General features: G+C 52.6%; 1 protein-coding gene across 4 annotated transcripts in view; it reads left to right on the top strand.

Moving 5' to 3' along the window:
* Positions 1–9,891, top strand: part of SLCO2B1 (solute carrier organic anion transporter family member 2B1) — a 43,877-nt gene extending 33,986 nt beyond the window's left edge. For 3 of the 4 annotated variants that reach the window (XM_047691897.1, XM_047691900.1, XM_047691898.1), the window contains exons 11-14: positions 3,864–4,027; positions 5,694–5,758; positions 6,085–6,205; positions 7,290–9,889. In XM_047691897.1, coding sequence (XP_047547853.1) covers positions 3,864–4,027; positions 5,694–5,758; positions 6,085–6,205; positions 7,290–7,470 — 531 coding nt within the window. In that variant the 3' untranslated portion in view covers positions 7,471–9,889. Of the gene's footprint in view, positions 1–3,863; positions 4,028–5,693; positions 5,759–6,084; positions 6,206–7,289 lie in introns of all 4 variants that reach the window. The other variant, XM_047691901.1, reaches the window with a different exon arrangement.
* The last annotated feature ends 4,125 nt before the right edge of the window (positions 9,892–14,016 follow it).

Raw genomic sequence — 14,016 nt, 5'->3', positions numbered from 1 at the left:
GAGCATTGGTTAGGCTGGCGACAGTGTCAGATCTTTATGTGATCACACTTGAGGCTGTAGGTTGGAGGAAGGTGAGCAGAGGCTGGCCCAGTAAGCCCAGTCAGTCAGTCATTCAGTCAACAAACCTTCATAGAGCTCCTCCTCTGTGCTGGGCCCTGTGTGTGGGGGGAAGGGGGAACTGAGGACCCAGAGCCAAGGGACCCTACCCTCAAGGAACTCCCAGCAGTGAAGGAGGCAGAATAAGCAGCCCCAATGCATACGGTGTGAACCTTAAACAGGTCTCCAAGACGAGCCACCCCTCGCCTTTCTCCTCAGTCCCCCAAATGAGAAATGAAGAGAACACCCGCCTTCCCCAGAACCCTAGACTGTAGAAGAGCCTGTGGAAGTGGGTGTGCAGTGTCAAACTGGCCATTATAAGGGGTCCCTTCTCCAGAGTTCCCTGCCTTTGTCATGGGGAACTCCTGCCTTTACATCCTGCTGGGCATCAGTGTCCAAGCCCAAGGGTCCTCCGGGTAGGAACCTGGGACCCATGGGCTGGAGCCCTGGAAAGCTGCTGGCTGGTGGGGCTTCAGGCCAGCAGGCGCCACCTAGGGGCTGTGCAAACCCTTTGCATTTGCAATCGCAATCCCGGCCTTCCAGCCTTCTTAATTCTGTCTTTACCTGGTTTCATCTCCTTGATACTCTTCCAGGGGACCCCAGTTCCTGCCGGCTGGGGCAAGATCCCCCAGGGAACAGTGAACTTTTGCGGATGTGGGCCCCTGAGTGCCGAGGCCAGGTCATCTGGTTCGAACCCCACCCCCTTCTTCCTGTAACTGGCTCTGTTACCTCAGGCAAATTATTTAATCTGTGTCTCCGTTTCTGGGCCTATAAAACAGAGGTGACCATATTGAGTACCTACTGTATGGCTGCGCTGTGCTGAATGCTTTCCTCGGGCAAATTCATTAAACAGTGAGTAAAGGGTCACACAACAAAGCCTGTGAAAAGTACTTAAAACAGTGGCTGGGAAATTTTGCACTGGGTAGTACACACTCCTGTTATGCCCATTATACAGATGGGAAATGGAGGCTCAGGAAAGGACCAGGCATTGCCCACAGTCTTAATGCCAGCGCTGGGATTATAACCCAGGGTTCTGGCCTCCCAGCCCAGCCCCCTCCCCAGAGCGTCCTCAGAGGTTGTGTCTGGGGATAGTGTTTGGAGGAAGGTGCGCTGGTCAGCACTCAGGAAGTGTTGCCCTGGCCTGGAATAGTCTCGCTGCAAACCTGCCTCCTCAGGCCAACCGTGAGCGAGCTAGCGGGCCTGGGGCTAGGTCGCTCAGCAGCCGGCGCGACTGTGCTCAGAAACCATTTATGAAGGAGTAAATGACCAGGGAAAAGATGGGGAAAGGTGGGCGGTTGGTGGGATCTGAGGCTCAGGGGGTGAGGCTGAAGCCCCCCTGGGGAGTGAGAATCAGAGGCAGCTGGAGAGATTGACGTCATCCATAAGAAGAACTTGCTGCTGGAGTTAGATGGGTGGGAATGAGAGCTGGGAAAACTCCAAGAGGAAGGCCCCTAGCTCTTTGTCCAGCCCAGCCATCTTCTGCCACTCAGAAAAGGCATGAGGGCGAGTCTCTCTCTTCTAGCAACATTGCCTAGCCTAGTTCTCCCCTTACCTGTCCCTCCATTGTGCCTCCAACCCAGTGGCTTGCTCAGCCTGGAGGGAAAGGGCCACATGGTGTGTGCTCAGCAGGTCACACACCAGATCTCTCTCTTTCTTTCTCTCACCTTGCCCTAATTCTACCTCCTAAGTATCTCTCAAATCAAAACTCATTTCCCCACCCTCCTCCCCCTCCCACCACTCTCTCCCGAGGTGGGCCTCTTGGCCTGCCTCCCCCGTCTGGCCCATCCTCTTGAAGGAGCCACCGTGACTTTGGTGCTGCCAGCCTTCGTCCCTTTGTCCCTCCTTCCTGTGCTTAAATGCTTCCCAAGTCTCCCAGAGACCGCCTCAGGGACTGCCTTTTCACAACAGGAAGTGTCTGAGGCTGCCCACGGCTGGAGGTGACAGGCTGCCCCAGGCTGAGCGGACCACCCCGAGGGCTGATGGCACCTGGCCCTGCATACCTGTTTCTCAGCACAGGCCAAGGTTCCCTGGGACACACTGGTCAGAAACTCTGTTCTCTGAGGAAGAAAAGCCTAGGCTTCCTGGCTGGCTTTGCTCCTGGGAGGCACCCAAAGACATGGGCAGTGGAGACCACTTCTGAAGGAATCCGGGGCTGGAAGTTTTCCAGGCCATGTGGTGGTGAGAATGCAGGCTGTCCTCAAGCATGCCCCTGGGCCAGCCTGGGGGCCATTCCTTGCAGCTTGAAAAGGAGTCAGCTTTTCACAGACTTCAGCCTCTGGAGGGTCCCAGTTTTGGGGGGGAGTCTCCTATTGGACATTACCCTGGCGGGATGGAGGGCTAGGCTTTGTCCTCTGGCCCTGGAGCCCCCAGACCTCAGAAAGCTGTACTCCCTTGTGTAGGCTCTGCAACCCTGCTGGGGCCAAAGCTTGCTTCCGGACCCTGCCCATCTTGCTGGGTTCTAGCCTCTCTAAACGGCTTTCCATTTCTGTCAGTGCCTGGGTACCCTCAGGACAATGTTTTCAATACTTTGCCCTGCATTTTGTTGTCAGCAGGATGACTGGCAGGGCCCTGGCCCACTGTGTTTCTGGAAACAGCAGTCCAGGTTCCTCTTTTCTGTCCCAAGCTCAGCAGGCCGCTGAGCCCAGCGCAGCCCGAGCGCAGCCCGAGTGCCTCCCCTCTGCCCTCCGCCCCAGGCAGACAAAGACTTGCAGCGCTCTTGCCTGCCACTTTCCTGTATTTTACATCTGACCTTCCTTCCCTCTGCTCATTTCAGTTTTCCTCTTGGCAAATTCCTATTCATTCTTCCAGAGCCAAATCTAGCACCCCTCTCCGCGGAGGTCGTCCTTGCCCTTCACCTGCTGAAGCCTGGTTCCCTTGGTGCTGTCTGGGTCCCTCTCTCCTGTGCTGGAATCTCTCCTTGAGAGTTTCCTCTGTGACCCAGTGCCCTGGAGGAGGACCTCAGTGAAGTAGAAAGGGAGGGACACTGAGCTGGAAAATCTGAGTTCCTTCCCCAAAACACTCTTAAATAGTTTGGTTTTTTTAAAGATTGTTTTACTCATTTGAGAGAGAAAGAGAGAAAGCACGTGCAAGAGAGCATGTAAAAAAGAGTGGTCATAAGCACAAGGGACCGGCAGAGGGAAGAGCAGGCTCCCCGCTGAGCAGGGAGTCCGATCCGGGGCTCGATCCCAGGACCCTGGGATCATAACCTGAGCTGAAGGCAGATGCTTAACTGACTGAGCAAACCAGGTGCCCTTTTATCCCCATAGCTTTTTTTTTTTTTTTAAGATTTTATTTATTTGAGAGTGCGAGCCTGAAAGAGATCCCCAAAACAATCTTGGTTACTTTAATTCCTGGCACAGTCAGGAATTTGGAACATTCTGACATCACTAGGTGAAAGAATGAGCAAGTTCGTGTGCACGTGTGTGTGTATGATTGTGCGTGCTGTGGCACTGCGGTATGTGCGTTAGAGTGACTGTGGCGTGTATGGGAGTGTGTGTGGTGTGGTAGGGGTGAGGCTCTCCCAGCCCCTCGCCCTCTTCTGTCCTCTGCTTCCCTCTCCCCACAGCCTCAGCCCCTGTGTGTGGAAAGCATGTGGGCTGCCCCCACCCACTCGCCTTGGGTCCAGAAAGCCTAGCCTCCAGCCAGCTCTGCCCCAGCTGGTTGGTGCCCTCAGGTTCCGCACAAGCCTTCGGGGGCCTCAGGCACTTGGCCAGCTGCTTGCCCTTGGAGACTCCTGAAGGCTTTTCTCTGCCCCCTTCCTGCTCTAGGTTTTCTACACCAACTGCAGCTGCGTAGTGGGGGGCGGCCCTGTGCTCTCGGGCTCCTGCGAATCACCCTGCAGCCACCTGGTGCTGCCCTTCATGCTCCTGGTCAGCCTGGGGGCCGCCCTGGCCAGTCTCACCCACACACCTTCCTTCATGCTCATCCTAAGGTGAAAGCGGGCGAGCCCAGACCCAGGGGATCCCAAAAAGTCCTTAAACCCAGGCAGGATAAGGGATCCTAGAGGCAGGGTTTGAAGGAGGAGGCCACTCGGGTGTCCTGCCCCCCCCCACAACAGACCAGGTTCTCCTTGCCCTGTCTCCATCTTCATGGCAACCTACTAAAGTGACGTCATCCTCCCCCATTTATAGGTAAGAAACCTGGGGCTCAGAGGAAGTCAGAAGCCAGCCCCAGCTTTCGTGGCAAGTGTTGAGTAGAGCAGAACCAGGGCCAGGGCCCAGAGCCAGGCCCCTACTTGCCCCAGGAGAGGAGAGGCCACCCAGGCACAGTGAGGACAAAGCAGAGCATTGCCTGACGGCCCATCTCCCCACCCTCCCCCTAGAGGGTGGGTCGGGTCGAAGGAGGGTACAGCCAGAAAACCCAGACATGTCCATGTGGTTCATGATTTTTCAAGACCATGAGCCCTTACAGGTCCACCATGGACCCAGCCCACAAGAGTATACTGCCTCTTGTGCCCTGATCTTTCCGACCATTGTCCTAAGGGTGCCTGCTGGGACGGACAGATTGTTACCTGAGGCCAAAGTCCGCATGCCTAGGGTGGGGGCCGGAATAAGGGGACCTCAGAACAGGATAATTCCAAGAACAGGATATTTCATTGTGCTGGGATTATTTTTTTAAACCACTTTTTTTTTTTTTTTTAGATTTTTATTTGTTTATTTACTTATTTGAGAGAGAGAGAAAAGGAGTAGGGAGAGGGAGAAGCAGACTCCCCACGGAGCAGGGACCCTGACTTGGGGCTCGATCCCAGGACCCTGGGATCATGACCTGAGCCGAAGGCAGACACTTAACCAACCAAGCCACCCAGGCATCCCTGGGATTAATTTTATTCCTTATCTGTTTTCTGGAAAATTACAAGGGGGATGGCACCCCTCACAAATACGAGAAGACACATAGATCTATAAAACTGGCTGGCCTCCAGAGAGGAGGTAGAGGACTCCTATGTCCCAGCAGACAGGCAGCCTGTGTGAGAGGAGTTAATTCAGGCAGTAGGCTGCAATTTCTGACCAACCCTTGACTCCCACCTGCTGTGGGATCTTAGCCAAGTCACTTAAGCTTTGTCAACATTCATCAGTCTCCTTATCTGTAAAATGGGCTAATGATAAAACCTATGTCATTTGGGGTGCAGTAGGGGTTGCAGTGTAGAATGACGGAGCCCGTAGTAAGCACTCTGTAAACAGCAGCTGCTGGTATTGCTAAGGAGGAACGAATCATGGCCCGGGGAATCCTAGGCTAGGGCCTCGAAGCATTTTGAGAAGTTAGAAGGCATGTCTGACTACCTAGTTTTAGGTTTTGCCGAGTGTAGGAGGAAGGAGGAGGAATTTGGTGGGCCCAGGGGTCGGGGGGGTGTTGTGAGCAAGAACACAGGGAGGTCAGTGCAGAGTCCTGATGGCTAGTGGGAGTGCCTGGAACATGGGTGCTGGGCTCCACAGGTTGAAGGGAAATGGAGTGGGGAGCCTGAACCCACCCCCACCCCAGCTCCCAGGACCTTTGGACTTGGGGAAGGCTGGCCCTGGGTGCTGAGAGAGAAGGGGATGGTGAGAGTCCCTGGGGGGCCAGGACCCTCTCAATCCTCATGTTGCTGTGTTTCTGCTTGTTAGGGGAGTGAAGAAAGAAGATAAGACTCTAGCTGTGGGAATCCAGTTCATGCTCCTGAGAGTTTTGGGTAAAGAACCTTCCTGGGACCCTTAGCTCCGACACCCATGGTGTGCTGGGCCCAGGGGCACAGGGGTGAGCAGGACCCAGGTCCTGACCTTAGGGTTCGTGGGACCCTGGCAACAGATTGGACCTGGGACCCTGGAGGTGGGCGTACGAACAGCAGTAGAGCCTTCTAGTGAGGCAGCACCAGCATAAGGGCTGGGCTTGAGGGCCGAAGACTTATGGGATAAGAGGCCCCAGTGGCTCTGGGGGGGTTGCGTCTGCCAGGGAGCAGGGAGGTGGGTAATGCAGACACGCCGGACCCCATTGTCCCCTGACCACCTCCTCCTGCAGCCTGGATGCCCAGCCCCGTGATCCACGGCAGCGCCATCGACACCACCTGTGTGCACTGGGCCCAGAGCTGTGGGCGTCGGGCCGTGTGCCGCTACTATGACCACGACTTGCTCCGAAACCGGTGAGACCTGGGGTGGGGGCTGCCAGGGCCTCTGGGAAGGCTGTTGGCAATACTCCTGGGGTCCCAGGTGGGAGAGCAGCAGGGACAAGAGGCCCATTCATATCCCACTACGAGGCAGCAGGTCTGTATCTTGTACTGAGCTCACAAGTCCTATGACCCAGCCATGGTCCCTGACTCTTACAGATGAAGAAAGGGAGAGTTAAAGCAGCCCAAGGTCACACGGCTGATAACTGGCAAAACTGGGTCTTGAACCCAAGTGGTCTAAGCATGGTCTGTGCAGGAAATGTATCATCATGGTTGAGTGTGGGGAGAATTAAGGGAACAGCCCAGCTGTGAGAGAGAGACAAGGAGTTGAAGTGGGGTTGGAAGAAGGCCTCACTAGGACACAGGAGGCCTGGTATCCAGCCCAGATCTGTCTGTCCATCAGGAGACCTGCGTTTTCTGGAATCGAGTCTTCCCATCTGTGTAATGGGGAGCCCAAAGGAACTTGAAGACCAAGAGGCTACTGGGATGGGATAGGAGGTTGGAGAGGACTTGGTGACAGGGCTGGGAATAGGGAGCTGGTCACTGCCAGCTCTGCAGAGGGCATGGCTCTATGGGCTGGGACTGACCAGGGCATTTCCTAGAGGAAGAAAAATCGAATAAGAGCCTTCGTGAGTTAGGCAAACAGGGGAGAGGGAATCCTCTTGTGGCAGGTGGGGTGATCTAAAGTTGCAACTGTCAGGCCCCCTGAATTCTTCAACAGTCAGAGAGAAGCAGGAGTTGGCTAGGGACAAGGCAGGGAGGATGCCCAGGCTTCTGCCCCCCACCCAGTGCTTCTTCTGCATAGCCTCTCTCCCTCTATCTGGGAAGGGCGCCCATAGAGGTCAACTCCAGGGGCTTCCCTGTCTCCCCAACAAAGGCCATGGTGATGGGGCTACTGCCCTGTGGCTGGAGGCCTCTTTCGCCGCCTCCCCCTACAGGGCTTCAATGTCTCTGACCACACATTGAGTGGTGATGGCTGACCTTGCTCTGCCCCACCCCAAGGACATCCAACCCCTAAACAGGGAGGTCCTGAATTCACGGGTCCCTTGGTCTTTTCCAGGTTCGTTGGCCTCCAGGTCTTCTTCAAGACAGGCTCCCTGGCCTGCTTTGCCTTAATTTTGGCCATCCTAAGGCAGCAGGACAAAGACGAGGGGACCCAGGTGACCGTATCCACATCTGGCCTACAGCAGCAGCTGTTAACGTCAGGGCCAGAAAAGAAGCCTGAGGAATCCAGAGTGTGAGCTGGCCCTCAAGGGGCAGGAATATGTTCTCTGGGCCCTTTGCCCAATCTTGGGTGTCAGGAACTCGGTTTTCCAGTTCCAACTCCTCTGCTAACTTGCTCTGTGACTTCAGGCAAGTCACCCTCTCTGGGCCTTTGTAACTCATCTGAACCAAAGAGTTGTCTAGGGGTTTGGTGTGTTAGCTACTTGTAAAGCATGCACGATGGTCTTCCCCCTTCCTCTGCCAGCTGGTCAGGCTGACCTGAAATCAGGCTTTCCTGGCAGAAGGACTGTATCTCTTTCCCCCAGGCCCTAGAATAGAGAAGTAGACCATAGCAGGCCAGGCTACCTTACACACCTGGTCCTAGCCCAGCTCTGCCTCTTGCCTGGAGCAGCCCACCCTCTCTGGGCCTCAGGCACCATCTCTGATGGGTAGAAATGGACTTGCCAGCTTTTAGGCCCCTTCCAGCTATGGCCATCTCTGTGGTCAGGATGCACTCATGTCTCCTCCCTAGCCCCGCTCAGCCTGGAGGTGGGGCCAGGACAGCTTCTGTCAAGAAATATCCATTTGGCGCCCCCTGGAGGCAGAGCTCTGAGCTCTGAGGGGTGCCCACCAGGGAGGAAGCTGGCCTCACACTCAGAACACTCAGGCCAGTCAGGGCCTTCAGCAAACCTGGCATGAGGGCCCCTTGGGGCACTTAGCTGAGGGGGGCAGCTAACTCTGTAGACTCAGGAAATTCTAGTCCTTGCCTCAGGGAGCCATAGTCTGGGCCTGGTCTCTGCCTTAGGGGCTCCAGGGGGTAAGGAGATCCAGGCCCTACATTTGGGCATTTTCTGACTTCAAAGACCAAACACACCCAACACACATTCACTGGTACTTATGCATGGCCAAGGCTTCACACACTGACCAGGGCCCACCAAAATCACTGTGACCCCTGTGGACTAGAATCCGAATTTCACCATTTCCTTTCGGGTGCCCCAATCCTCATTGCCTGTCGCTCTGTAGATAATGTCTGGTTCTGTGATAACCATGTTTTGGGGGCAACACCTGGTTCTCTGTGATGCCTGAGTTGGTGTAAGGACCTGTTCTTTGCAGGGCCAAGGAGTGAAACGTCTGGCTCTGGGTAAGGAGGGGGTCTGTGGAATGCTTGGGTCTGAACCAACTGGTCCTTCAGTGGGCCTTGTCTTGTTTTATGGCCAGTCTTCTCTGGCCTGGCTGTCCCTCTGGGGAGGGGGAGAGAGTTTTCTGATGTACCCCAGCCCATTCTGTTGTCACCACACAGCTGACCTGGCTGGGACCTGCTGCGTGGGAAGCAGGAGACAGAGCTCTCAGCTGTGGCTTCCCAAGCCTGGTGTCCAGCCCTGTGCTGGAGGCAGGGGAGAAACTGGGGGGCAGGAGGAGGGCACTGGGAGCCCATGTGGCTCTGGCCCTCTGAACAGCTCCTGTGGCTGGACTGTGAGGTTCTCCCACGTGAAAGAAGAGGAAGATGAAGGTACAGAAGTTCTAACTCCCATTTTGATTCTACTGGTTGATACCTTCAAATGTTTAATAAATATCTGAGCCTGTATTTATCAATGTCAAGAATTTCAAGGTTTCTTCCAACAAGATGAGGCCATTCACATGTGTATATTCCTTCTCCTTCGCTCCTGTTTCCCAGGTTTTGCAGAAATAGTCTGAAATTATAGACACGGCTTATTATTAAATTTGTTCTTGCATAACGTCTCTTATATTACAAAATTCCTTTCTTACAAAGTGCATTGGAGTTTGCAGCAACCACATTATTTCTAGTTATTTAGATTTAAGTTTTACTGGATTTATTGTTCACTGTTATTTCTTGCAAATGACATCGTTCCCTAGCTGTATATTCTGGTCTAATTTTCATTTGACTGGGTTACTTCCTCTAATAATGGTTTCAGAAATGGAATAAGGTCATGAAGCTTTCCGAGTCCTCACCTGTTCAGATTCTTGTTCACATTTTACAGAAGAGGAAACAGTTCAGAACGAATAAGCAACTTGTCCAAGATCATATAGAACATAAATGGTGGAGCCAGGGTTTTGTGGTAACGGAAGCTTATACACTTTGGGGAGCCCTCTTTATGAAGAAGAGCACAAGGGGCCCCTGGGTGGCTCAGTGGGTTAAAGACTCTGCCTTCGGCTCAGGTTATGATCTCAGGGTCCTGGGATTGAGCCCCGCATCAGGATCTCTGCTCAGTGGGGGGCCTGCTTCCTTCTCTCTCTCTGCCTGCCTCTCTGCCTACTTGTGATCTCTGTCTGTCAAATAAATGAATAAAATCCTAAAAAAAATAAAGAAGAGCAGTACAAAATTTGGTCAGAAAGTGAATATTTATGTAGAACGAGAAAAGAAGTCAAGGCAAATACATCACACAATTCAGAAAAATAGCATATATTTTACCAACAGTTGCACACACGTCTAAAATAAAAGACGGGGGGCGCCTGGGTGGCTCAGTGGGTTAAGCCGCTGCCTTCGGCTCAGGTCATGATCTCAGGGTCCTGGGATCGAGCCCCGCATTGGGCTCTCTGCTCAGCAGGGAGCCTGCTTCCTCCTCTTCTCTGCCTGCCTCTCTGCCTGCTTGTGATCTCTGTCTGTCAAATAAATAAATAAATAAAATCTTAAAAAATAAATAAATAAATAAATAAATAAATAAATAAAATAAAAGACTGAATTTTCCTCCGCCGACGACTGGCAGGATTTTCTGTAGCCTAGCTTCTGGTTCTGTCATTGCAAACCTCTTTTCCCTCTATTGCCTAGGTTCTTCCAGGGCCAGGCCACATAAAACACATTCATGCCCCAAAATGACCTCTGGATATGACACATTGATGTCACAATGCTGGTTGAGTTGGACATGGGTGGGAAGATTCCTAGAGGCCATTCTCTACATGCAGGTGGTTAGCAATGAGTTATCTAGAAAGAGAGGTGACTGGGAATCATATAAATATATCCCAGCAAACCCAAATTAAGTTGATCCCAACTCACCTGCCCCTTAGTCAGATCCCAGAAATGCCCACTGGCCTCTCCAACCACCTCACATAAAGAGGAACTGGGACACAAGTAGTTGGAGAAGAACGAACTAGCAATCTTAACTACTTCTGATTAAAGTACCTCACCTTTGCAAATTTCCCAAGAACATGACAATGTGAACACATTGCAGAGGCCCCTCCCTGGGCCTGAGGAGAGACGATGATACTCAAGCAACATGAGCTTCATGCTGAGTCCGCCTCTGGATCGAGCTGAGATTTGAAGGAGAGGGTGAGGTCCTTGTGCTTAAAACCTCCCAGGATGGTCAGGGTGAGAAGTCATCACAAGAGACACACAGGGCTGAGATCCAGGGGTGGAGCAGGTCAGCGCTGGAGGGGATCCCAGTGACCAAGAAAGCCCAGGGAGCAGCCTTCTTAGGGCCTCTGGCCAATGAGGACCCACAAGCAATTGCATCTGTGAGCTTTCTTCTTACCCAGCATCAGGAAGCTGGGAGAAAGGCATTGTCTCCATGCTAGAGCTGAGTGGTAGTAAAATCCAGCAGTTTCTCCTGGAATCAGAATGAACATCCTGGGGCGCCTGGGTGGCTCAGTGGGTTAAGCCTCTGCCTTCAGCTCAGGTCCTGATCTCAGGGTCCTGGGATCGAGCCCCACATCAGGCTCTCTGCTCAGCAGGGAGCCTGCTCCCCCCTCCTCTCTGGCTGCCTCTCTGCCTACTCATGATCTCTCTTTCTCTGTCAAATAAATGAATAAATAATCTTAAAAAAAAAAAAAAAGAATGAACATCCTGATGCCTGGCTCAGAGGCCCTTCGGCCCATAGACCCATGCTAGAGAGTTGCAGCAGGGACATGCCTCTCCAGAGCCTGGAGCCAGGCGCCATGCGTGGAGTGCAAATAAATGAAGAGAAAGAACCCAGCACCTTCACCATTCTTTGGCCCTAATGAATCCTTTCCCCCTAATAGGCCCCAGCGTGTGTTCTTCCCTCTACCTGAAGGGACTTCATCCCCACCCCACTTCTGGCCTCTTCATCCCACTTCATGAAGTCCTACTCAACCTTCCAGACCCAACTCAAAGGCCACCACCTCTAGGGAGAAAGCCTGGTACAGGTAATGGGAGAGTGGATGACAATCAGCTTAAAGAATGATGAAAGATGGATCTGCATTAAAATCACACACAATCAAGGGGCACCTGGGTGGCTCAGTGGGTTAAGGCCTCTGCCTTCAGCTCAGGTCATGATCTCAGGGTCCTGGGATCGAGCCCCACATCAGGCTCTCTGCTTGGCAGGGAGCCTGCTTCTGCCTCTCTCTCTGCCTGCCTCTCTGCCTACTTGTGATCTCTGTCTCTGTCAAAAAAATAAATAAAATATTAAAAATCTTTAAAAAATTCACACACAATCATATAAACACCTGAGCCTCTGATTTCAGCCCTGTCTGTAGACCTCCAGTGGAGCAGAGTGAAAAGAACAGAGGTTTAGAGTCCGAGATTTGGGTTCAAATCCTGACTCCCACTTATTCACAGCGTGACCCTGAATAAGTGATTTAACTTCTCTGTTTCTTCACTTGTATAGTAAGGCTGGTCATTCCTATCTCCTGTCTCCCAAAAGTTGTGAAGACTGAGTAACAACACACTCGCTCAGAGGCAGCACACCGAATGACCGATATTTGTAAGTTTCCTTCTTCTGTCCCTGAAAGAATTTAAGGAGCACAGAGAGCATGGGGGCGGGACCAGGGATGAAGACAGAGGGAGGAGGCACCACTGAGGGGAGACACACTCCCTTTGCTGCCCCGGCTGCAGCTCTGCTTGTCCCCTAATCTCCCTTCCACTGTCAGCCAGGGCTCAGCCTGCCCAGTCTTATCTCTCCCCACAGCCAGCCTGGGACAGCTCTTCCCAACTAGATTTACATTTTTATTGATTTTCTTTCTCCCTTCCAGAGCAGTCCCTTCCTCTGCTTCCCCTTTTGCTATAAAATGGGCTTACCCTGGGAAACAGCAGGTCTGGGGCTGGCCAAGAAGTGATGGTTCAAGGCTGGATTCAGCCACCATTGACTCATTCATTCAACGACCCAACCGACCAACAAATCCTACATGACTGCTCTGCGCGCACGCACTGGCACTGCTGGGGACACAGCCAGGGTCTGATACAGCAAACTCCCAGGGTAAGCAGATAAAATGACAATCGGTAACAAAAGCATGACTCGTCGTTTAGGAGAAGGAAGAAGAGGAAGCCATGAACTCTTCCTGGGGCCACCAGGAAAGGCTTCCAGAAGAGTTAAATCAGAGCTGACGTAGAAGATTAGGCAGGAAGTCTGCAGGTAGAGAAGACGGGAATGGGCATGAAAAACACCAGGATGAGCAAAGACAGGGAGGCACGAGAGAGTAAGGTGCATCTGAGGCACGATATGAGAGCAATGTGGCAGGGGTGTACCGTGTGTGCAGGGCAATCGGGGGAGACTGGAGAGCTGAGGCTGGAGACACCAGCCGGGACCAAGCCTTGAGTTCCCGCTGACGGCTTTGGATATCTTCCTGAGGGCAAGGAGGAGCCCTTGAAGCATTGATTGATGGATTATTCCATTGACTGGTTATTTTAAGCAGGGAGTGACAGGACAAGATTTGTGTTTTAGAAAGGCGGCTGGCTGCATCATGGGGGCTTTGAGTGGAAAAAGGAATCTGGAAGCCAAGAGCTCAGGCGGGAGCCGAGTGCACTAATCAAGGGGAGAAGTGGGAGGCCTTGAACCCGGTCAAAAGAGGCATCCTAGAAGTGGGGGCATCTAAGCTGAGTCTTGAAAGATGAGTAGGAACACACCAGGTGGAGAAGTTGGGAAGGGTGTCCAGGGAGAAGAAATGGCACCGATAAAGTCTCAGCATACAGAAAGTTCCCGGAAGGCTTGGGGAATTTCCACTAGTTCAGCCAGGCTGTGGTGTGGCCTAACAGAGAGGTCATGGTGAGGGATGAGACTGAAAAAGTGGGTCGGGGCCTTCAATTTCTCTCTGTGTTCTCTGTCTCTTGAAGCTAGACTGGGGTGGGAGAGAAGAGGGAGCACTTACCACTTATGCAGAGATCGCTATGCAGGGCTGCCTCCCTTCTAGACTGTGAGAGCCCTGGGTCAGGGGTGCTCCATACTCAAAGCAGACCTTTCCATGACCAGGACCCTTGGCATTTTCCAAAATCCCCTCATGCCTGATCTTTGAGGTTTCCTGGTGAGACACGTGGAAGGAGGATTATATTCCCCATACAGCAGACAAAGAAACCACGGCCGGAGAAAAGTGCAGGAACTTGTTCAAGGTCACTCAAAAGCCTCTCAAAACTCTGCTGTTTTTTCTGATACAACTTCTTGTCCTGGAATCACATATACATACTAGATAATAGAGCGGCTGCTAACTAACATGGTTGGAATGAAAAATAAAAAGGAGAAAAAACACATCAAAGAAAGAGACCACCTCCTCCCATTCCCAGTTCCTCCACCTTCACCCTGCAGACATTCCAACTGAGAAAACAGAACCAGGTTCCTTCTGTTTTGGAATCCAATAGCTATGAGGGCACATCCCAGCCCTGCCACTTTCCAGGTGTGAAA

The sequence above is a fragment of the Lutra lutra genome, chromosome 10, assembly GCF_902655055.1.
Source record: "Lutra lutra chromosome 10, mLutLut1.2, whole genome shotgun sequence".
Lineage (NCBI taxonomy): Eukaryota > Metazoa > Chordata > Mammalia > Carnivora > Mustelidae > Lutra > Lutra lutra.
This window is presented reverse-complemented; position numbering and strand designations above follow the sequence as displayed.